At 40.4% G+C, this 24,780-nt stretch overlaps 1 protein-coding gene across 1 annotated transcript in view; it reads left to right on the top strand.

Moving 5' to 3' along the window:
- Positions 1-221: 221 nt before the first annotated feature.
- The window catches only part of TACC2 (transforming acidic coiled-coil containing protein 2), a 35,004-nt gene continuing 10,445 nt past the window's right edge, over positions 222-24,780 (top strand). The window contains exons 1-8 of the mRNA XM_009979705.2: positions 222-616; positions 5,744-5,804; positions 6,837-7,044; positions 11,090-11,151; positions 11,983-12,098; positions 12,886-13,057; positions 21,259-21,402; positions 22,332-22,408. Of these exons, the coding sequence (XP_009978007.1) occupies positions 222-616; positions 5,744-5,804; positions 6,837-7,044; positions 11,090-11,151; positions 11,983-12,098; positions 12,886-13,057; positions 21,259-21,402; positions 22,332-22,408 (1,235 nt within the window). The remainder of the gene's footprint in view (positions 617-5,743; positions 5,805-6,836; positions 7,045-11,089; positions 11,152-11,982; positions 12,099-12,885; positions 13,058-21,258; positions 21,403-22,331; positions 22,409-24,780) is intronic.

The raw sequence follows: 24,780 nt of genomic DNA, 5'->3' as shown, positions 1-24,780 counted from the left end.
TACAAAACTCTCCCCCTGCCAATAAGAAAACGCTACCTCTTACAACGGCACCAGAGGCTGTGGAAGTGACTCCGCCGGACACTGGAGGACAAGAAGACCCTCCGGTCAAAGGCATCGCCGTGAGGCTGGAGTTTGATTATTCTGAAGAAAAAGGAGTGAGCGAAGACCAGCAGGAGAGTACCCCTCCTCCCAAAAAAGCAGGTAAAAAGCCTGGTGCTAAAATGCCACTACGGAGGCCAAAGACTAAAAAGTCAGTGGAAAAGCTTGACAACGCTCCAACCACACCAACCAAGTCACCCACTGATCCAAATGAAATCCCTATCACGAAAGGCTCCTACACTTTTGATATTGACAAGTGGGATGATCCCAATTTTAACCCGTTCTCATCTAGTACAAAAATGCAAGAATCACCCAAACTGCCTCAGCAAACGTACAGTTTTGAGCCAGACATGTGCGAGGACTCTGTTGACCCTTTCAAGTCGTCTTCTAAGATAGCCAGCTCGCCCTCTAAATCTCCAGCTTCCTTTGAGATACCAGCCAGTGCCAATGAAACGAACGGAACTGAAGGAGACAACTTGAATAAACCTGCAAAAAAGAAGAAGACGCCACTAAAAACGTAAGTTAAAGGGCACAGATGTTCCTCGGTTAGAAGCAGCACATTCCCACCCCGTAGCACAGTTACACCGGCTTTATATTTGAATAGAGAAAGGAAGATGCTGTTGAGTGTTGGTAGCCACACGACTAGACTCGTGGTGGGGGTCTGCATGTGCTCTCCCTCCACGTGTTTCCTCAATAGCTTGATGGTACCAGACCGAAGGGGAGAACTGATACTGTTTAAGCTGCTGATGGAAGTGTTCATTCCAGGCAAGACTATTTTGGGAATTATTGGTTTTGAGGGTGGGACATGAAATAGTAAGGCAGCAACAAATCTCCTGTTGCACACATCAGGAAGATGGTTTTATCTAGTGACTTACAGTATTTAAAAGAAAATAACCCGAAACAGAAGAGCGCAGTATTGAAATACATATTTTTAAATACAAGACTAAAAAATGTGAAAAATTTCCTTTTTGTGACAGAGCTTACAGTTCTGCAGAAAGGTTAAAATCTCCTAGACTGCTCCATCTTAGGGAAATACCCAGCTTTTAGACACAGCTGACAAATTGCAGGATGAATTCTGTAGCTTGTTGTGTTTAGATATTTGGTTAATGGTTTCAATGGCTATTTGAATTGATTCCCCGGTTGACTTGCTGGTGTGTGTGTCTTCTTACCCGTTCAGATATGGTTGTTTTGAGTTGGTAATCAGTAAGTTTATATCCCATTTATCTGAAATTAGTATCCTGTGTGTATCTATAAGAAAGTATCTCACTGCATGTCCCTTTATGATTTAAATGTTTCACCTAACTAACAAAAACATGACTTAAAATTACAAAAGCCTGGCAATTTGAACATAGGATAGTTAAGGGAAAACAGTACAAAACGGAGTACTTTATGGGGTGAGATGGTTCAGTTTTTTCTGAACTGCCCTCTAGACACCTAATTCACATCCCATGCCAGATGTGAGGAAGCTTGTGCCATTTTTTCTTTTTAGGGGCATTTCTTACTTATGAAAATTATAGACTACTCTATAGTTGAGTCGAGTTTGAGTTGTTCTGATATTGCTTCTTTTTGAGGTATGCCTGAAATTTCGAGGAAATTAAGGTGGGAGTTAAGATGCATGCTAAGCTGAAACATTTTCTGAGCCTACAGTCCAAACTGGTTTTGTCCAAAACAAGAAGACTTAAAAGCCTGACTGCAAGAGATGACCAATTTAAATCTTACTGGGGAAGTGCAGAGGGAGAAAGGGGAATTTTAATATCACCAGATCCTTGAATCTGGTACTTGCAGCCAGCCAGAGTCTCCTTGTGTCTTCCAGTAGCTACAGTGGAGTTGACAGACACCCATTACAAACCTCTTGGGTCCACCCATCTGCTGTGAATATGAGAATCAATTCCAAAGCTGTTAATTTAGGAGCAACATGAGTTTACAAAGAGTTTGCTAAACCACATTCGTCTTTGGGAAAACCCATTGCGGGAAGGCCCTGTCCTACAGTCACAAAGTTCACTGCTGGTCTTTATTGTGGTAGAAGAAGGGAAACTACCCTGGAGCAGGGCTTACAGGTTCTTAGGTCAGGAGGTTTGCAGGAGTTCCCAGCCCTTGCCTGGGACTGCTTTCATGGCATTGTGTTATGTGTCTGCTCGCTGCAGCCCCGTAACCTACTTCTGCAAGTGGTTTCTAATAAAGAAGAGAATCTGCATATTAATACCCAGTGCAGCCTGGAGCCATCATACTTTCTAGAAGAAAATTAGCCTCAGGCTTGTTGGAGGATGCCGGGGGAAGCAGTGGCTGTATTTGCTTCTGCCTGTCTCTAATCTCTCCTCTGTACAAAAAGGGTCCTTGATATGACTCCTCCGTGGGGTCCAGTGCAGGAGAACCCCTGCTCAGGGTGGGAGATGGGGTGTAGGACCCTTCTTGGTGCTGCTCTCTTGGTGGGATGGGAGAGAGAAGCTGGTGCAAAATGCTTCAACTGCAAGGGGTAGAAAGAAGGATGTTTGAATTATGAAATGGTACTGTAATATACCAGGACTTGAAAAAACAAAATAATGCATAATTTTGTGAAGCCAGGCGGTTTTATTAGCACTACTGAGGGGTGCAGAAATACAACTGTATGGACTGTTTTGAAAATGTGTTCTTTATACAGAAAGACAGTGATTTCTAGATTAGATCTATGAGAGGTGAAGAAACCAGGCATGAGTTTAAGCCATTGTTAAGCCTGTCTGCTTTGGATCTGTGCTATATACTAGGTCTTTTACGTGTGTTAAATAAAAAAAAAATATTTATTTTTTATTCTGAAATGAAACCTGCAGCAGTCTAAGCATTAACCTCCATGTGAAAAGATGAGATTTTTAGAAGAGATGTCAACTCAACACAAATTTGAGAGAATTGGAGTTATTCAGCCTGGAGAAGAGAAGGCTGCAGGGACATCTCTTTGTGGCCTTTCAATACTTAAAGGGGGCTTATAAGAAAGATGAGGAGAGGCTTCTTAGGAAGGCCTGTAGCGATAGGACAAGGGGTAATGCGTTAAGCTAGAAGAGGGTAGATTCAGGCTGGTTATAAGGAAGAAATTTTTTACAACGAGGGTGGTGAAACACTGGCACAGGTTGCCCAGAGAGGTGGTAGGTGCCTCATTGCTGGAAACATTCAAGGTCAGGTTGGATGAGGCTTTGAGCAACCTGATCTAGTTGAAGATGTTGCTGCTTATTGCAAGGGGGAGTTGAACTAGATGACCTTTAAAGGTCTCCCAGCTCAAACCATTCTATGATTTCGTGATTCTGTGAAATTACTCTCTGCTCATATACCTAAGTGCTGGGCTGTTTTGAGACAGATCATCTTGCTGGCATATACTGAACAAAGAGCAGCTGATGCTACCCAAGAGCCTGCTTATAATGATGAGTAAAAATAGGTGGCTTGTATAAACATTGCTCTCCAAACTGTTGGATGGTTGGAGGCTGTGTTTAGGAACGGAAGGTGCTTTCAGGAGCATTGCACATGAGAAGAGCCGAACAGAAGCTGCCAAGCTCATAAGTAGATGAAAACTTTTCTTAGCCTTGATTGTTTGGCAAGGTGTACTTCTGCTTTCAGAACACAAACACAAAGCTAGGTTTCAAAAATAGACGAGATTGAAAGAAATGTCATTTTCTTACTTGATTTAGGTAAATGATATGAAACAGTCAGGTAACTTTTTCTGTTTTGTCGTAACAAATCAGCAGACGTGAAAAAGCCTGGCATAATTGTGCTCTTCCCTTAAGCTTAGCTGCCATTCAAGAACGGTTTTACATCCCATAGAATAACAAATACTGTGTTTTGAAAAGAAAGCAGGTGGCTACCATCAGGCAAGGCAAGGGCGGTTGGTGTGTGGGTAGGAACTCAACTCAGAGGCCTCGGCTTTGAAAAATGTGTTTTGTAAGATGAAAGCGTGTCAAAAGTGTAACATTGAATTTGGAAACATTAAAGGACTTGATGAATATTTTTTTTTCTCCCCATGTATTTCACAATAAAAAGTAGGGGTTAAGATTATAGAGGTAGAAAATATGCATGATCAGATTGCCTTAACACATTAACAGAGTATTTGTAGGTTTATCTTTTTTGTCAGTTCCTTCTGTCTGTCTCTCTTTTCTTTGTCTTATTTGTCTTAGGATGGTAGAAGATGTGATGTCTGTATGTTCTCTGTTGTAAGTAATTCTAAGCTAACAATTCAACTTTCCACTTTGATTTATGGCCTTTTTAATTTTACTCACTTGTTTTCCAGCATGATCAGTTATTATTCAGCATGAAGCTTTTATGTTAACTATGTCACTTCACTGGCACACGTGAAAGCTATTTTAAGTAAGATGCCTGACTGTGAATGAGTTTGAGGAATCTGTTGCCTCATTATCTGTTTGTCTATTGAAGAAGATCCTCTTTTAAAACCTATATAGATTTTGTATCCTTGAGCTAAAATATGAAAGTTTTATTTCTGCCATTGTACAACGACATTGTACAATCAGTCTTTCATAAATACTGCATAAAGTGTTTCTCCTTCTTAAAGGAGCAAGTTATCCTAATTACTTCTAGCATTGTAACTATATAATTAGTAGCATCGAGCACACCAATATTCAGCTGTCCAATTAATTGTCCCCTCTAGATGTGGTATTGATTTACCCTCTACTGGTTGAAACCCATTATAATTTCTAGTGTTGATCTTCCTGACATTGATCAGGGATGAGCTGGTGGGCAGTAATTTTTACCAGTGCATCTCAGCTCAAACGTTAAGTCTTTATCAGTGAGTGAGTTTGTTGTGATATTTTTCTCCCTCTTCTAATTAGTAACAAAAATGTGCTTAAATAATCCTGGCAACCGACATCGAGAGAACAAGCGGATAATTGGTTTATTTCCTTGTTAGAAAATATTTTTAACCCATTGTGAATAAACATAAAGGCAACATTCAGAATTATACACCAAGACATACTCTCTGTTCTTCATTCCTTTTGCCTGATTTTGAAGGGCTACAGCATCCGTGCCCCCAGCCTGCACTGTGAGCTGTCGGGGCAACTGGCAGCAGAATTGCCATATTTGTTGTTGTATTTGTTTTAAAGAGGGAGGGGGTCCATTGTGCACATTTGTAACGACAGAGCTTTGTTCTGGCATCTTGGGAACAGCATCTGCCTCAGCTTTTTTTATGTAGTTCATCCAGAGCATACCAGTTTTTCTCGTAGTGGTTTATGTGGTCATTGGAGCTTACTGCCCCAAGTTTATCACAGTTTTAATTCTCATTTAAAGATGTGGTTTAGACCTAATTTTCAGATGGGAAGCTGAAGCAGACAGAAGCTAAATAATTTGCTGAAGGCCCCTGAGGATGCCTGTGGTGGAGCTGGGATTTGAATTGCAATCAAGCAGCAGCTCTGTTCTGTAAACGTGTCAGTAGTTGGCGTGAAAAATATGGCAATCCTGCTTTTCTCGGCTTTTTGGGAATCGAGGCCTGTTCCAAGTGCATGACAAGAATATGTACCTATGGCATGTTTCTCTGTGGTGCTGCTGCCTCATGGATGGGATTTTAAAGCAGAAGGGCTTACAGAGGCTGCGTTGTCTGTGGCTGTCTCTTGCTAAGTGTGAAATGACCTGATTCTTGCTGGTATTACCATATTAACTGTTTTAACTTTGTTTTCAGTGATACATTTAGGGTGAAAAAATCACCAAAAAGATCTCCACTATCTGATCCTCCTTCTCAGGTAAAGTACTGCCTTATTTTGATGCATGTAATTTGTGTTCTTATAGGGACAAAAAAGGGAAATTTGATTTATTTAGTTGTAGATTGTGCATTTAATAATAGAAGAGGTTTTTGTAAAGAATATAAGCATATTGGTGTCTAAGTATAGCACATTGTGCTATAATTATAAGATATTAACCTTTTAGTCTCTAGAAGCATGTATGCAATGTATATTAGATCTAGTGTTTGCTCTGGGAATTCCAGTTAGACTATTAGTAAATGTACTTTGGAAAGTCCTATGTTACAATGGAGTCACAATATGAATAAATATCTTCACTCAGTTGTCTGAAAAACTAGACATAACTTATCCACCCTGGAATTTTTAGATTAGGAAGTAAAAAACTAAATGCATCGAATTGGTGGGCCAGAAGGGAAATAGAAATAAAACAAGTGGGCTGATCTACCAGGAACATGTGCTTGGATGGTTTTATTCCTTGTTGTAAACTGCTGGCAGGTGCTTTTCTTGGAAGAGAAGTGAGCAAAAGCTGTTCTGCCTACAAAGGCCTCAGTGCTTTGATGTGGCACAGCTCCTTCCATGCTGCTGTTCATCTCCTTGTTATCCAGCCTACCCTGTCATTTATGCCACTTGACAGCCCAAAAGCAAAGAACGGGTTCGTGACCCTGCAGACCAACGACGTCTTTCTCCCATGAAAGCCTAAAGAGTCAGTTTTGGTAGTCATGGGTGATGTGTGCCACTTGTGTCAAGTGCCTCACGGATCTAAACGGCTCTGGATTTTCTTTCTTCCTTGTTATCACAGCAGCTTTGCAATGCGACTGTTTATCATCAAAGAGTTTAGTTACACTGGGAAAACTTGCTGCTAGTAGAGTTCTAAATGAAGTACTTGAGTATTTTTCATTAAATATTTTATACAGAGCTGCATCAAAGAGTACGGAATTAAAAAGGTGACTGTGGTCGTGCAAAGGAATTCAGAGAGTTAACTGTTGGACGTGTTAATGAAAGATAACAGAATTACTTGGCACTTTTTTTCTGCAGGATCCCACTCCACTGCCTACTCCAGAAACACCTCCCGTTATATCCACGGTGGTTCATGCGACAGATGAGGAGAAACTGGCGTCTTCGGTGACCAGTCGGAAATGGACCTGCATGACTGTGGACCTGAACACGGACAAGCAGGATTACCCGCAACCGTCTGATCTGTCCACATTTGTTAACGAGACTAAGTTCAGCTCTCCTACAGAGGGTATGCTTTAGAAAGGGCTGTCTGCATCCAGCTAATGTTGTATTTATTGAGAGAGGGGGTTTGGTTCGTTCAAGGGTGCTTTGCTGAATGTGAACTGCATTATGTGGCAACCCTAAAAAACGATGCTCTTTGGACCAGTCTGTGGAACTTGGCAATTATGGGGAGCTGAATGTATGACCCCAATAGTCCCACCTTGAGTTTTCAGGAAAGAGTAGAGAGGAAGTTTAGAGGAAAATGAAAGGGACTTTTGCTTCCTTTGCATGGTTAATTGTAGACATGCTCTGTTCTTCTGTGCCTGCTACCTGTTCTCTTTGTTCTTCTGTACGTGCTGCCTGTTCTCTCTGTGCTTTCATGGGACTCTGGGGTCTAATACCGCTCTCGGTTAGTGCTCTTGGATCCAGAGTCACTGAACTACTGATTTTGCCTGAGCCTGTTCCTCCAGCCCGAATAGGAGAAGGTCCCAGGTTAAAATTCTGCTCAAAGTTTCTGTATTGCATTAAGAGCCTTAACGTGCCATCTCTCCTCCGAGCTTCTAGGATCCAGGTATCTTTATGCATAAAAACATCCAGGATATCGCCCATGTAAGACAGTTACCATTCGTGTGCCAGATTTACTAAGATTTTCCCTGTCGAACCTTCCTATAAGCAGTTCTGAGCTAAAGCTGCAAGTTTCTGTTAAGAGAACTGTCATTCCAGGTCAGTGAAACGTGAAAAAAACAGAATTTAGGAAATTGGTGTGTGGCCTTCCTTAGGCTTACCAGAGGGAACACTGCTTTGCAACATCTGCTTCCAGGGCAGATTTTCAGCTTTGTGGGTGGGAAGCATGTAGGAGTTTAACTTGGCTTAAACTTTTTCTTCTTGTTCAGAACTTTTTTTTCCCTAACCTTTCATCCCATGTCCCAGTCTGCCATTAAAGCTACTATATGCCCTTTTAGACTGGATCTGAGGAGTTTTTGCCTAATTAAGAACTGCTAAGCTTTTAGGTCAAATGTGTTTGACATTAAAAGGCATTAATAATGACTGGTTTTAATGGGACTCCACATGTTCATATGCACGTGCTTATATGTTTGCATAGCCTGGGCTTTTTGGAAATCTATTGTCTTCTGTACAGAGAAGTATTTCAGTCTGGATAAATCTAGTTGGCTTTATTGTCAAATTATAAATTTTAGACATCCACTTCACTTGACTGGTATTTTAAAAAATAATTTAAAGAAATCTTTTTTAGAAAACAAGCCCCCCAAATCTGGGAAATGGAAATTATATGGAAGGAAATGGAACAAAAGAATAGTGAGAAATACTCTAAGGCAATCATTTTAGCTATCAAAGTGGGTAGAAGAAAGTGAGCAAAGCTCCTAATTAAATGCTAATTGTCTTGTCTCATGTGTGCTGCATGGTATAGTCGGAGTTTCAGATTACATGCTAATTATAATCAACAATGCTTCCGCTTTTCAGATCTCTTAAAAATAATTTTTTTTTTTCCTTTGACAGTTTTGCTCCTGCAGCTTTGAGACATTTTTGAGTAATTCCAGGGCTGTTTCTCAGTGCGAATATTTTTACCCCTCCCAGATACTAGTAGGAGTGTGTTGTCCTGTAACCTAACGCTGCTTTTGTACAGATACAGCCCAACTACTGAGTCAGCCAGTACATCCAGCTCTCAGCTGTTGCATGTGCTGCTTACAACTGCTGCCATGTTCGTGTTTCACAGACCAGAAATAAGCAGTAATTATTAGCAGAAAATTCTGATGTAATCTTGCAGCTATTTGTGGGAGGAGTTGGAGGACATCACTTAGTAAGTGTATCATATGTATTTATAAGAGGTAATTATCTTACTTCATGTGATATCCTGGGAATTTGTAATTTTGAATGTAGAGAGATAACCAGAGCCTAAGATTTTGGAGGGGAGATGATGTCTCAGAGGAGATACCTAGGAGAGGAGATAGCGTCTAATTATGCTGGAAACTTCTGAGAGTAATGAATCCAACTGCGTTCAGCCAGCCATGTTATTCCTTTTGTTTCTGGTTGAAGTGTTCTGCCTTTTTTAAATCGGTAAAGTTAAATACGTGTTGTCCCAGAAGTCAGTTTGGATTGTGATTGCAAAGCTGCTACTGGCCCAGTAGGCAGATGGGAGGCCAGTGCCGGCTGTGCCGGCAGAGGACGGTGCCGGTACGTCTGCTGCCGTGAGCTCAGTTCTGCACTCACTCGCTGATCGCTCTCTGGGGTCAGCAAGCTGTCCCACGAGCATTCATGATGCACCTCTTTGGGCCGTGTGTACGTAAATGAAACACAGAAAGGCACTTACTAAACGCTGGCTGCTGGTGTCTGGTGTTTCCTGCTTTCTCCTGCAGTTCTGCCTCTAGTAGGTGGTTTGGATCTCATCGTTTCGGTTTTCTTTTGGCTTTCACTAGGAAGAAGCTGGTATCTGATGCCAGGAGGTTGTCTGTCTTATCTGGCTCCCTATTACCATTAAAAATATATGATGCTAGGAATTTAAATGTGAGGAACCTGCTAGTATAGCATTCTCTATAAGGAAGAAATTTTTCACTCAGAGGGTGGTGAGGCACTGGAACAGGTTGCCCAGAGAAGTTGTGGCTGCCCCATCCCTGGCAGTGTTCAAGGCCAGGTTGGATGAGGCTTTGGGCAACCTGGTGTAGTGGAGGGTGTCCCTGCCCATGGCAGGGGGATTGGAACTAGATGATCTTTGAGGTCCCTTCCAACCCAAACCATTCTGTGATTCTTCGCTTAGCCTTTTTACTGTTAATAGCTCCCAGAAGTCAGGTACTGAGGATTTGTGGCTGTTCCTCTTCAGTGGTAGTTTGACAAAATATGTAAACTTGTGGAATTACAGTGCTCATACTCTACAGTGCTTTTTGTTCAAAAAAAATTTCGAGCATTGTAAACTCATGTTGCATCCTTTGAAACATTTTTTTTAACAAAACAGGTAAGACAGTATCTTCAGGTTGGCTTATTTTTAAAGAATAAATGTTTCAATGATGGTTACTGTCTTCCTGATGCAAGCTCTATTTTTCAAAAGCTGCCCAAATCTAGAAGAATTTCAGCATATGCTTTATCGTAACGTAAATGCTGGTGCGCAATTCATTAGAACTTATCTGTAATGGAAATGAAATTATACAAGAGATTTATTGAATTAACTCATGGAAACAGAGTAAAATACAGCATTAGGACAAATTAATTATGTTTTTAATTTTTAAATTAAGGTATCATTGAACAAAGTCTTTGTTTTTATTTCAGTGAAGGAGGATATGCTCTCTTTTCCATTTTGCTGTGTTTTATCTGTTTGCCTCTACATCAGCCTACTACTGGGTGACCATGGATTGGAAAGAAATGCTGGTTATTCCCTCCAGTGTAATTAGGAGATTAGAAGTAGAGAAGCGGTAAAGATTTGCATTTTTATTAGGGTTTAGATTTAGGGTTCTTTGTAAATCTTCCTGCCTTAGGCTTTTCCTCTGAAACTAAAATGTGAAAACAGCCCAGTAGGCTGGGTTGTTGTCTCACCCCTTGTTCAATGAGCATACAGGTATTTTATGTATCATTTTATCTTAAGTGATACTACAGTAGTCCTTCTTAATTAAGAATTGTGTGGTAAACATTAAGAAATAGAAATTCATTTCTCAACAGCTTTTAAAATCTTTTTGCATACATTAAAGGAAATTGGCATCAACATTGCCAATTATTGAAAAATGTGTTTTCTGTGATAAAATAACATGATAGAGGAAAGTTATCTGTGCTCTGAAAGCACTCTGAAACGTTCTTAATATTCTGGCCCCTGGGGCAGAATTTTCAGCAAATTGATGAAAGCTGAGATTTTTCAGGCAAATTAATTTGCCTGAAATGTGTCATAGGTTCATTGTTGAAAATCAGTGAAAATCAGTGCACCTTCTGCTTTCTCTCTGTATATTCTATTTTTAATATCTCATAGAAAAGTATTGAGGAGAATGGGATTGGCCCCTGTAAATGAGATCTCATTTACTTCTGCAAAAATAATTTCATGGCATGTATTTAACAGCTCTCTTTTGTTTCTGTTGCAGAATTGGAATATGGCAACTCATATGAAATAGAATATATGGAGAAAATAGGCTCCTCTGTGCCTGTAAGTTCTCACTTCCATTTCCATTCATTTGCATTTCCTTGTCAGAATATACTATCCTGATAATGCCATCAGCCTCACTACCCTTTAAATTAATTATAATGTGCCTGCAGCAGACTTGCAAAACCAGTTCCTTTAAATTGGCATAACTGGGGTAAATTGCATGTGCTTTGTTGTCCTATATCCTGCAGAGCGTGTTCCATTTTGTTATTTTATTTTTAAGCTAGCATCATAGTAGTTCTTTCTGGAGATGAAAAGCAAATCAGTATTGCCAGCGATGCAGAGTTCGGAGCTATTTAACTATTTTAAGAAACTGAGAGCAAAACTTTTAAGAAGATGGAGGGAATCAGGAGACAATACAGAATGAATGTGAAATATGGAATGCAGTACAATACCTTATCACTTGTTTTACCTTACTTCTATTTGATTCATCAGTTTGATAGCTTGACTAAATCCAAGGGGGGTGTATTCACAGGGGAAGTTAGAAAAATCAAGCGTGTATGTCAGGTGCTTAAACTGATGAGAAGTTTCAATGAATATTTTAGTAACACTTTCAGTCAAGGGATGCCTCCTGCCTGACAAGACCAGAAATCTGATTAACCCCAGAGTGAGAGAAGAAGAGCCATTACAAAGAGTAAACTGTTTAGGTTTTGTTCTTTAATGGTTTCTTCCTTAAAGGGATCATTTCAGTATCAGTTAGCATAGACTATATTACAGTCCTGTATTATTAGTTGTCTGTCAAGTCATTTGGTCACTTAGGGCTTCCGTGACCTGAATTAGCTTGAATGGAGAATGGTTGAGTTGCTTAATGAGTCTTTCTTTTCCTGTTGCCAGCAGGATGATAGCACCCCGAAGAAACAATCTTTATACCTAATGTTTGATGCACAGCAGGAGAGCCCAGTCAAATCACCTCCCATCAGGCTGTCTGATTCCACAACACCATGCTCAGGGTATGTCACTGCAAGCAAATTCAGCCACGGAGAAGGGTGTCTGGGAAATGGGTTACCATCATAGCACGTACAACAGGCAATTCTTCCTCTCTCTACCTCTGTGTTGCCGGGTTGTTTGTTTAAAAATATATTCCCATCTGTGTACACATATGATAGAGAATAAAGGGCAAAGATACAGAAGTTTTATAATAGAAAGGAATAAGGACATGTATTTCTCCTTCTCATTCTTAGTAAATAGAGTCACAGTGGCAACTGTTTCACTAGACAATGGCTTCCTACTTATACTTCTTTTTCTCAAACACTGAGGTCATTTTCATGTCAATCTAGAAATCTCCTAATTGCCACTTTTCACTTGGCCTTTCCTAGATATATTTTCTGAACAAGGAAGCTAGTTCATAAGAACAGGATGTGGGGGTTGTGTTTACTTCCAGAAATTTTGCTCGTTAAGGACATCTGTTCTTGTTAGTAAAAGTTGTTTGTTGGGAGAGATGTAGGTCACAATGAGAAAGGGGTAGAAAGGCAAGTGAGAAATATTTAAGGAATGTGCGTAACATTTCTGGTGGAACTGGCTTTGTTTAGATGACTGGTGCATTGCTTTGAAAGGATATTGGAAAGTGTTATGATATATAATGATACAAAGTTGGGTTGAAACAATGCGTGTGTGTGTGTGTGTACACATATATGTACACGTGAAAGGAATGAAGAGGACTTGCTTAGTTGTTACCAGAAGCAAAATTGTAAGGGCCTTGTGCTCCATCCTGAAAGCATGTACACAATCTTTTCCCAGGTCGAGTTTTGAAGACCCTGAAGCCCAGCAATCCTCTGGAATGAAAATACAACATCCAGCTTCCCGCGTCCTAGCTGCCAGCCAAGAGGCACACTTACAGTCACCTGACAAGTCAAAGCAGAAAGACCTAGAGCCCATGACCCTAGGAACAACTCCAGAGGCTATTGAAATAGTAAGTAATATAGGATAAGAGTTTGGAAATCATTTTCCCGCAGAAATTTCTCATGTCATGTAAGAGATAGCAAGGGTGTGTCTTGAAAGTAGAGTGAATCTATAATTGTATATTCAAAAGTAATCTTCAGTGAGGTGTGATATTACTAGGAAACAAAGATTTGCAGACATGTATGTTGCTTTTGGCCTGAACTACTTGGGCAAAATCTCTGTTGCTTATCCTATATCCTCCTTACCTTTCAGACATCTCCTGAAGACTCCTTTGTCTCTGCTGATGCTCTTCTCAATAGGATATCTAAGAAAACCTCCATATGTGATCAGCCTGAATATCTCGATCCTGACTTAGCAGAAAAGAACCCCCCAGTATTTGCTCAGAAACTTCAGGTTTGTAGCAGAAATATAAATGTCACTTTTCTTTTGCTATACACGGGTAGAGGAATGCTTTGCCTCATGTGAAAGGAGTGGGGGAGGAGAAGCTTGGAGGGGAGGTGCGAAAGAAACAAAATAATGATTTGATTCTTTCCAGAGTAACTTTGGCCTTTCAGGAACTTAAGGAACAGAGATATTTTAATTTTAATTCATGTAATACATAAACTTAAATTTCATCAACACTTTCAACTATCCTCTACCACAGATGTATATATTTTGCAAAAGTCTTTATAAAGCAAATCTTTTAAGCTTGAACACAGGACTTGGTGTGTGGAGAGTTATTTTGGCACCTGGCCTTAGTAGGTCTGTACGCATAGGCTCATTTTCAGAGATTTAAGACCCTAATTCTGCTGAAATGACAATTAGGCTTTGTGTTTCTAGTAATGTATCTAATGCAGAATTTGGCATGGCTTTTTCTAGGGAAAGCAAATTGATCTGCAGACCACTTCTGTATGTCATGACATATTTTCTAGAATATTTATAGTGAATTTTTAAAACAGCAAAGATTGAATGGAGAGTGGCAGCTGGCATAAATTCGTATAAAATGAAAATGAAAGGAGTCTGTGAAAAACATCTTTAGCTCCAGAAAACATTTATTTTACCCAAAGTGTTGTTCGTGCTTACCCCCTAATAAAAATTGTCAATACAGCTACCTCAAAACTAACCAAAAACTGGAGTTTCGTATCAATGTTCTAGTCATGAAAGGAATATGGGATGTGTTTGTCACCCAGGAGCTGTCAGAATTATACATTAAAATATAACATTACCTTTTCGAATGTGTTAAACATTTTTGCTGTGTTCTTAATCCATTTTTTTTCTGTGGATTGCTCACAACCAAACACTTGACAGGAGGAGTTAGAGTTTGCTGCAATGAGGATAGAAGCGCTGAAGTTAGCCAGGCAGATTACCCTGTCTTCTCTCTGCTCCGAGGTACCTGTTTTGTGCCTGCCACGTGTGTGTGTGTGCACAGACTAAGAAACCGAGTGCTGCTTTTTCTTTAACAAGGTGACTAAGGCTCTCAGAGTGCAGTGCTGAGCTGTGTGCACCTCCGAGTGACACCAAAGAGCATGCTGAAACGCCGTCACTTGCTCCGCTCACAGAGTACCGCTATGTCCCAGTTAACACCAGGCAAACTCGAAGGCAAGAAGCAGGCACATACCTTTCTCAGGAGACAGATTCTGCAAGCCAGGTGGCTGTTTGTCATATATCTAAGCAAGATTTGTCCTAAAATGTTTGATGGCAAAACAATACCAAACCTACTTCTTATAAAGACTCTATGGATTTTGACTGTAGGGACATTTTGCCTTTTGTTGGTATTTTCAGCTTGAAATCAGACATCTGAACTCTCAGAGTTTAGAAGTGAGAAATTGAATCGACCCTGTCTTCAGGCATCTGAAGAAAGGGACTACAGCAGGTTTGGAAGGGCTGTAGAGCTCCCAGGAAAAAAGGCCTCCCAACAGAATGTGTCTTTATTCGTGAAGATCTAAACCTTTGGGTTTTTATTGCCACTTCCAGGTTGTGCTGGCTAATTCCGCCTCAGAGCGATGCTTTGCACTGCTCTAGGGGTGCACATGGTCCTCACTGTGTTTGGAACAGAACGGAAAAGCTTGCTCTGATGCGCTGAGCTGGGTGGTCAGCCAGTTGCACAGCCACTTTACGATGCCCTTCGTGCTACTTTTAACAAAAAAGTCAAGCCAGAAATGTTAGTGGCTTTCTTGGGAGGTGGTACTGGCTGAATGGGATGCTGATGGGATGGCAGTGTCCTGCTGCAATGAAACATTTTATTCCAAATGAGGAGAATGTGCTTCTGGCACGTCCTTCTCTTCGTATACTGTCCATTAATAAGTCAGTGGGAAGTCTTTGCCCGATCCTATATCATCTTGAGTTCATTGCATTGTAACAGCATCTGGCCTGGTTACAGGGTAGAATTTTTTGGTGATTTAAAGACCAGTCATAAAGTAGCTGGTTCATAAAAGTAAAGATTTAGGTTTTTTAGATTAACTGTACTTTTATGAAAAAATAATGATTATTTCGCTTACCTTAAATAGCCCATGAGCACCTGTTTCCATGGTGCACGTGTACTTACCAAAGTAAACTCGTTCCATGCAGATTTATGGGTGTTTTAAAATATGTGACTATAATCTTTCATTTGATCAAGAAAAACATGATGTTGTCTTCATCAGAAATGAAGCTTAACCTTCTAATTAGGAACAAAAAGAACAAAGGAGGAAAAAATAAATACCATTTTCCTGCGTGAGTACTAGCCTGTGTGTGACTGTGTCTCCTTGCTCCATTGCCCCCAGTGACAGGTGTCAGAAGAGGGTGAGGTGGGATCCTCTCTAGATCCTCTCTACCTCTATTCTCTCTCTACCTCCTTGTCCTCCCAACACTTTGCTGTAACACGCAGCAGTCGGGCTCTCTAGCACCAGGAAACACTCAAGATGTAACATGTAATAACACCTGGATGGTCTTCACGGCTTATACAAAAAACTTCAGTTAGATGTCTGCATTTTTGCTTCTAGCCAGCAATTCAGAGACTCACAAATTGTGCTGTTTTAGACTGGAGAGAATCGGTTCGTATGTCTGTGAATTCTTGTGTGTTACCCAGGGAAGATTCTGAGCTGCAAAAATGTTATAGTATATATTTGAGTATGTGGAGTTATATTTGAAAGATGCTTTTTAACATCATTACAGCATTAACATCATTACAGCATTTTCTTTTATCTAGAATAAGTTTATGAACTCTTTAGAATTTAGAAATGGGGAATGGATTTCATGTGAATTCTTAGAGAAAGCCATTAATCTGTGTAACAAAGATGGCAAAAACAGTAAATAGAGATGAAAAGAGAAAAACAAGCGAAACTCCACCCTCTGACAGAGAATGGGTTGCATTTTGACATTCACAAAGCCCCGTGTTGGTCCAGTCATAGGAACGCTTTTAGCTGGATACTGTGGGTGTGATGTTAGGCTGGGAAGGACTTTTGTCCTTGCGTAACTCTACTCTTTCAGTGGGAGGTTGCTAATGTTAAATTAGCCTATGATGACAACTTGCGTGACCTACAGTGACTTGCGGCCTGGATTGAGTATAATAGGATCCACCAGACGACTGCAGTGACTTAAATTCGGATACTAACTGGCAGAATTCCCTTCTCATTGGCCAGCCACGGTTCTTTTCTTAAGGTTGTACAATTACATTTAGCATTTGCTAAACTGTTACGCGATGGGTAACAAGAATAGGGTGCTAAATAAAGACACAAACACTTGTTATGGCAAGTTAGGTCAGCTGAAATTAAGTTTAAATACAAGTCTTTTCTACTAGCACTAGGACTGAGAATAAGGATGTGCCCTTTGTTCTCAGACAGAGGGAAGTTATTCAGCCACTCCCAAACTTCTTGTCACACACCTCAACAACAGCAGGACTAGTCTATTTTTACATTGGCAAAGATTTCTGTCTTCCATTTTCGAGATGAATTAATGCTTCTCTATTAATCAGTCTACATTAGGATGTCCTGTGGCCACTTTTTTATCAGTGGAACGTGAACGGACAGGCTATAGGGTTTGTGTCCGCCACCCTACAGATGCTGAGGCGATGTAGAGTTGGGTGTTGAAATAAGATCCAAGGAAAAGAGAGAAGCTGAAAGGAAAGGCATCGGCACGAGTGGGATTAGTGCGTAACAGCTCTGGGGGGCTCTCATGGTGGTGAAAGAGGAATAGTTCCTTCAAACAGGGATACCATTTTTTCTAGGAAAACTTTATAAGTAGAGAACTTATTCTTGGATTTTACTTGCCTTTCCGTATATTTGCAAGCACAGGTAGGTCCTGTTCTGCCTCCATTGACCTGTCTGCACACACATCAGTTAGTTAAAAGAGTAGGTCATTTGATACGCACCCAGGCAGTATTTGAGTGCTCGCAAAAGGACAAGCTAATTTTCAGCAGGGCTAAATACCTATTCCTCTGAGCAGTATGATACAAACTAGTTTTCATTTTCATTGCAGAACCTTTTTCTCTTTTCTTTCACTTTGACCTTCTTGAAGTGAGAGAAGTGCAGCTGGTTAATCAATGGGGATTTATTCCCTCTCTGGTCAGATATCTGGTTTCTGTAAAAGATGCTGGGAGGACAAGAGGAAGTGTGTTGGGCTCTCAAATATTTACACTAAGATGGCAGTGACCTACATTTAGTAGTAATTCCCCTGCAGACTTTAATCTTTCTGTGCGAGGTTCAGTGACTTACAAATCCCTACGCTTATTATTACCCCAATTAACTGCTTACCTTCTCAGCAGTTAGGTGTCGAACTTAAAGCATTGACGCAGTTATTTTAGGTAATGCCGTCATCCCGTTGGTCAGGTTATGTTATTTTCTCAGGATAGGAATATTTGGAGACAGCAAATAACAGTTACTGAATTGTGCATCAATTTGGAGCTGTGTAAAATTGGCTTTTGAAATAAAATCACAAAGACTTGTCCTCACTGCTTCTGCCAAAGACAGAACCCAGCAGCCTGATTGTGACTCCTGTGAGGTGTTTCCAGAGATAGGACAATACAGGTCAGACCACTACAAGTATTTCTGCTCAGTGGTTAAATTCCAATTGTTTTTACAGTGATTTTTGGAAATTTTAAGTTGTTTTGCAGGTCATTATTACTATTCTTTTGTTCAATTTACTCAAATGCAAAGGAGAACTAGAGAAAACATACTTATATTAGTGGGGTGTTGAACACTATATTTAAAAAAGCATAAGTATGTATTAAATGCTCTAAATGTTCTTTTTTCCTTAAAAATTTTCCTCATCCTGGCAGTTACTTTGACACATGGTTTTGTATGAGCTTAAGGAAATCTGTGTTTCTAATGCTACAATTAATATTTTCCAGCAGTCTCTTCATGAGATCCAGCAGATTAAGCTGCAGGAGGCTTTGAAATATGATACAAACAGTTCAACAGATTGATTTTCAGGATGGCCTTTCTTTTGAGGGCAGCTTTGATGATCTAATGGCTCTTTTTTATCTCTCAGTTTTTCTTGCCTTGTGTTGAGATGGAACTAAAGTATGTTGTTTTGAAGCTAGGATACTGAGTTGAGCCAGCAGTAGTCTCATTTATTGACTATTTTACCTTTACTTAGATCTGTGAACAGCACCATGTGTTTTTGTTTGTATGCATTTACATAGATGTCTGAGTTTGGGTCCCAGATGTATTTTTTCCTGTATAGTTGTTGTATACTGGGAGATACTTTCAAGAATACAGGCAATGTAATTTTGATAGATCTCGTGATGCTCTTTGCTCAGATAAGAGAATCCACTGGATTTGAGGTTGCACCTTGTAATTACATTGGAATTGATCATTATTTTGTGTGTTCATGGTTAAATGTAGCAAAAAAGAGAAGAGATGGCCTGCTCCATAAATGCTAGAAGTAATAGTCAATTGACTCTCATGTTTAAAAATGAACAAAAAAATATAGACCAAATTAGTGAGAGTCTCTTACATAAATAAAGGTACAGTATGGTGTTTTGTAAGTACTGTTTAGCTTATTCTTGCTCTGATTAAATTTTCTTGCGTGGTCTTTTAATGTTGCTGGTGTGGTTTCTTCATGTTGTCTACAGATGTGATATCCAGAACATCTAGTCCTGTGTTTTATCTTGAGTGAGAATAGTATGTAATTTTTAATATGGCTTCTTCAATAAGGAGTGATGTGAGAACTCAGAAGGGATTGCAACAAAATTAGAAGTGGGTTTGGATCCTTTCTATTATTCTAGGCTACGAGAGAACAACTGAGAGCAAGTGAATGGTTTATGGAATAGCATCTGACAAAATTTCCTTTTAACTGTGTTGAAACAAGAGCATGTGGTGTTGAAATTAATGAGGTCTCTTTGTGTGCAGGTTGTGGAGAGGAGGACTGAACCTTGATTCAGATATTATCTACTCACTGTCACATTCCTGTGCCTCAAGCAGTAGAATGGGACTCTGCTATTTTATTAAAAAAGAAACAAACCAACCCAACTAAAATCCCAACCGTCTTTTACAGTAAAATAAAAACTTAGCAAGTGACATGTGTATACATACACAGCGAGAGAGGGGTTTCTGGGCATTTGTGTCCTCCCCGCTGGAGTCAGTGTGTTTGACTGTTCTGTACCGTGTGAAGTATCTTCTTAGGTCACAGGAATTCAGGGAATTTCAGCCATACTCAGATGCGAGATCTTTCCTGTGAAACTTCTTTTGGTGGAAGGATTTCAGAGAGAGAAAGGAAAATACTTGATAAATGCAAAAACATGTCGCTGGCCAGGGCTAAGCCCATCTTCCCCCACGGTGCTCCTCGAGGTGGGGCTTCGCTGGGACTGCTCTGGACCATGCAGGGACCAGAGCTGGTCCTTGGCCCATGAAATGGAGATGCTCTTGCTGTCTCACAGAATTATCCTGAGGCCAACGTTATCTGCACAGTGTAGTCGCGGGGGTCCCCGCACTGCTCTGGAGCCTGGAAACACAGCTGAGCTCATAGAGAAGCCTCTTACCATTAACTTGCTACCCTGTTTGGTTTCTGTGAAGATTTTCCTCTTTAAAAAAAAAAAGTGCATTTTAATTTTTTGTGACATTTTGCTTCTCCAGCCTGTTTTAGTGCAGTGTTGTAAGGAAGCAAAGTTTTGGGGATCGCTGTGGTGTCTGTACTGCCTGCCCCGCTCCTCCCCATCCCCAGTAATCCTCATTCCTTTGGCCAGTTTCGTGCGTGTTTAACAGAGGAGCGAAACATTAAACCCCAGCAATAGGGATATGGTCACATCCACCTCCAGAATTATTTTGTGACCTACCAGCAGCTGAGAGAGAGAACAGTTTGTTTCCCAGAGCGCCAGAGGCAATACCCAGCCGGGTGGTCAGCACCTGCCTGTTAGCTGGTTGATCACGAGATGTAAAACACAGGTGGGGGACACGGGGACATATAGCTGTGCTGGTGCGTCTGCTCTCAGGGGGTTGCCACAGATAGTGTCTAAAAATGTGGTTTTTTTTGTGTTGAGTATATACCTAACTCTCTTTTATAATCTCCTTGGTTGTAATGTGCTGTTACTTGGATTGTTTGTATCTAGAGTTGTTTGCAACTCATCATCTCATGCGTCTCAGTTTAATACCTCTTTTTTTGCTCTATTCCTCATTTCCTTCTGCCTTAATCTGGGCCACTGACATGAGCAAAATTGGCAGCTGCAAATAAAACCTCATTTAACTTACTAATTGCATGCTACATACCAGTGGGGCAGCAACATCACCTGTATATCCTATGATTCTATATGATATTCACGCTTTTATGACGTACTGTTTATGATAGATACAGTATATTGGCAGGTCGGACCTAAGAAAGCGAGCTGTCCTCTTGCTTCTGGTTCCTTCATCTGTTTTTATGGAAGCAGAATTCCCCTTAACAGGCTCCCTGCCTCCCAGTTCTAATTTCCTCTGCTGACATGCAGTTCTTGAGGATGTTTTGGTGAAATTTCTGCATCAGAAAGTAATAGATTTTCTAATAGAGGACCCTAAAATATTGGCGGCAAAGCACTGTCTTTGTTTTCTCTCTGTAAGGGTAATATGACTTCCTTGATGCTTACTGTGGATCTTAAATGTCTCTTTTATGATGGCTAAATTCAAAGTTCCTTGTCAGTGTTTTTGCTGTTATAATTTAGTAGTGCACAGGATTCTAATCCTAGCTCAGGACCCTGGTGCCCAGCACTACACCCTGAAAACATATTAGCTAAACGCATATTTAATGGTTCATTTCTTTGTATTTAAAAAAACAAACACACAGAGAGAACCTGCTATCCCAGCAGATGTTTCCATCTCTAAAAGTGCACTGTACTCCCGGATCGGCACCTCGGATGCGGAAAGCACCACAGGTCTTCTCTACCCCCAGCAAGACTTGGACTCTGCGCTACGACTCGCCAGAGCAGAGGTAATTTTCTTCAGAATTTGGAAAAGGAAATGTGTGCCCTTTGCGGTTTCCTTCTTTCCTGTTTTCTCCCAAATGATTCATATGATGAACGCTTGTTCTATTCTTGAAAGTGTCCTCAGCCGTGCTAAAGCTGTGCCAGAGGCTGCCAAAGCAACAGGTGCCACACTGTAAGTTTTGCTTTTTTTGACGTAAGAGAAAGCAGACATTATATGAAAATAATTCTTCTTTTTTTTTGACCTCAAGTGTACTCTGTGCATCTTGACGTTGCTATATAATTATACAAAAATTTTAAGAGTCTAGAAATAGGAATGGAATTATGTATTTTACAAAGCTACAAATAAGAGTAGTCTGGCTAATAATAACAATCAAAGAATGGGTACAATCTAGTGTTCCAAAGTGTTCTAAAGTATTCCAAACTTTATGATAGATTGTGTGAACGAAAGGAGCACAAAGGAACGCAGTCCTTTGGGTGTAGAATTTCCTGAACAGTCAGCCCTAAGTAGGCATGCAGAAGCAGCAGAACCCCTTAGAGGACAAACCAGGGGACCATATTCCAAACCCATGTACAGAAGTATTTCAGGTTTGGCACCAGGTCAAATCAGACACAGTGTAGTGTAATACAGTATTTCTTGAAAAGTGTCCTTGTCGTAATCGGGAACGAAACATGAAACAAGAACATTGCATCTATTTTCCCAAGTTAATTTTTCAAAACTTGAGTATGATTTCACATCCGAATTTTTTTAATTGCACCCCTCAGTCTGAAAAAGATCACTGGAGATGCTTATATTTGAACTCATTATGCACTTGAAAACTATACTTCTGTTAATTAGAGTTTGATATTAAATCAGATATTGTACAGTTATTTAATTTCCTCTTTAATGGATCACTTGGATTTACTGTTTTTTTTTTTTTCCTTTGCTTTGTTTCAGATTGTGGCCAAGGAAAGAGAAGTATCGGAGTGGAAAGAGAAATATGAAGAAAGCAGAAGGGAAGTGATGGAAATGAGGTGCGTTATTAACTTGTCACTAATCACACTGACAGAGAGTCTCATTTCAGCCTGCAGGTAGTACACAGGTTAGCTGAATTTGTTTTGTTATTTTTAACTGCAGGCTTTGGATTGATCTTAAACTGGTATTTCGTCTTTGCTCTGCATGGTGGGCATCCCTGTTCAGGGTAATCATTGAAAACTTCTATGTCGCTAATCTCATTTACATCCTCAAAATACTGATCTAAGAAAAGTCTTAATCTAGGTTAATGTAGGGGAAGAATTTCCTCCAGTTTGTGCTGTGAGTTGCTGACTGACTGAGCCTGCCTGCAGAGCTGGCAGACGTATGCGTGCGCTAATTTAAAATTCACTCTCCACAACTAGCTTTGCCAACAGAAGAAAGAATGTGAAGATTTGCAGACAGGTAGGAGTAGTACAGACTCCCTCCAGGACATTATTGTAAAAAGTTTCTTTAAAAATAGAAAGAAAACCCCACTTGCCAGTAGAAAAACATTTCTTGCAAAGGAACCACTCTGGCCTCTGAGTGTTGACTTTCAAGGAGATTCTACACCATTTTCTTTGAACTAAGCTGATTTTTTAATTACTGTACACAATAAGCTTGATTGTAGTTAAGCAATAGTTATCTTGGAGTTTGCTGCTCCATTTGAGAGCTGACAGAGGACCCTGAGCCTTTCAATGTATTCTAGTTGTCTGTTTTACTCTATTTCTCCTTGCAAACCTGCCTCTATTATGTTAAATATCTGTATACTGGAACATAACTGGTTGACCTTCCTTCCCAGCCCAGGTCCTACCACTTGCAAGGGTGACAACGAAATCACTGTAGTGGATGAGGTGAGCGGTGTTGCTCGAAGAATCACTATTGCCTCTCATTTAGTCAGTTGGAAGTTTCAGCCTTTTTTTTTACAGTGGTAATATTGTAAGGTTGACATACTAATGAGCTTGTCCTGCTCATTGATCTGGGTCTGAGAAAGTCACCAATTGCAAAAGAGGATGTATAAAACTACTTTCATGAGGTCTTTAAAGCTTATTTTTTTTGACCTTCAAACAAACAGAAAAACCATCCCCCCACCCCTTAACTCATAAACAGAAACTGTCAGATTATTTTGCCATCCTTCTTTTAAGTAGTAATTTCTGCAATCACTTCTGAAACTGAATTTCCTTCAAAATCGCTTCTGTTCTAGCACCAGCTTCTTCCCAGAATTAAACATCTCGGTGGTTTAAAGGCAAAGCCAACGAGCTGTATCGAGTGATGACCTGCGTATACAATTCCTGCTTATATCCAGGAAAACCATCCTTAGGGAGTAGGGTAAAAGGGAGCTGCGGTACTGAACTCGGCAAACACTGGTGTGGGTGCCAGGAGTCGCACGTGGCAGATTCGAACAGCAGCAGCGCAGGGCTTTGAGCCAAAGCATCTGAAGAGAAGCATCTGCAAAAGGCAAGGGCAGCTGCTTGCTTGCTTGCTTTCAGAAGACTATCTCCCAGCACCCAGCTGAGCTCTCCCACCTCTCTTGCACTCTGCTCGGGAAAGGAAACAAAACCCTGGCGTTGCCCTCAAATGTATAATGAGGCAAAGCGAAAGGAACTGCTGCAGACACTCAAACCAAGGAAGCAAAACAAGGAATGAATAAAATTAGGAATTGTGTAAGGAATGTCTCAGCGTTCAGTACACGCTGGGATGCAGTGCTTGGTCTGTTCTCTCAAAACTGCCTGGGTGCACGTGCCTGATGGCTGCGAACGGGCACTGACAGAGGCTGCTTATTCCTTAATGAAAGGAGAGCAGGGGGTGACACAGAGCAGCTGGCACACTGTAGATCTTCCTTCATCCTCCTCACAGTGATTTGCTTGTGTGTTTACGCCCTTGATAAAATTTGATTTGAAAAAAAACACATTATCTAAGCCAAATTTCCTACAGGCACATCCCTAGAACACATGGGTGAAAAAAAAATCTGACTTATTTTGTCACAAAATGATAAAATATGCATGTGTGCACAAAGAAAGATTTCTCTTGGAAGATTAAATGTTGAAATAGTCCATGTGTGGTAAATTAGAGATCCAGCAAGTAGATATGACATCATGATAAGCAAGGAGCAAAGGGATTATCTAGGGTTGCAAGCACAAAAGCATCACTTTCCACAGAGGGAGAAGCGATGCTCCTTTGCCCAAGTCCCGCATTCTCTACCTGGAATATCCTGAGTTCAGCTAAGTTTCCAGAAAAACATCAGACTACAGGAAATTCCACTCCACAGAACAGTAGCCAAGATGAGAAGTTAGAATAATGTCGTAACTATCGAAGAGCTAAACCAGGATGGGCTATACCATAATCCGAGGGTACAACCAGAGGCAGGCGAGAAATATTTAAATACGGTTATTTG

The sequence above is a fragment of the Tauraco erythrolophus genome, chromosome 9 (genome assembly GCF_009769465.1).
Source record: "Tauraco erythrolophus isolate bTauEry1 chromosome 9, bTauEry1.pri, whole genome shotgun sequence".
Classification (NCBI taxonomy): Eukaryota; Metazoa; Chordata; class Aves; order Musophagiformes; family Musophagidae; genus Tauraco; species Tauraco erythrolophus.
The sequence above is the reverse complement of the archived record's forward strand: the minus strand, read 5'-3'. Positions and strand labels throughout refer to the sequence as shown.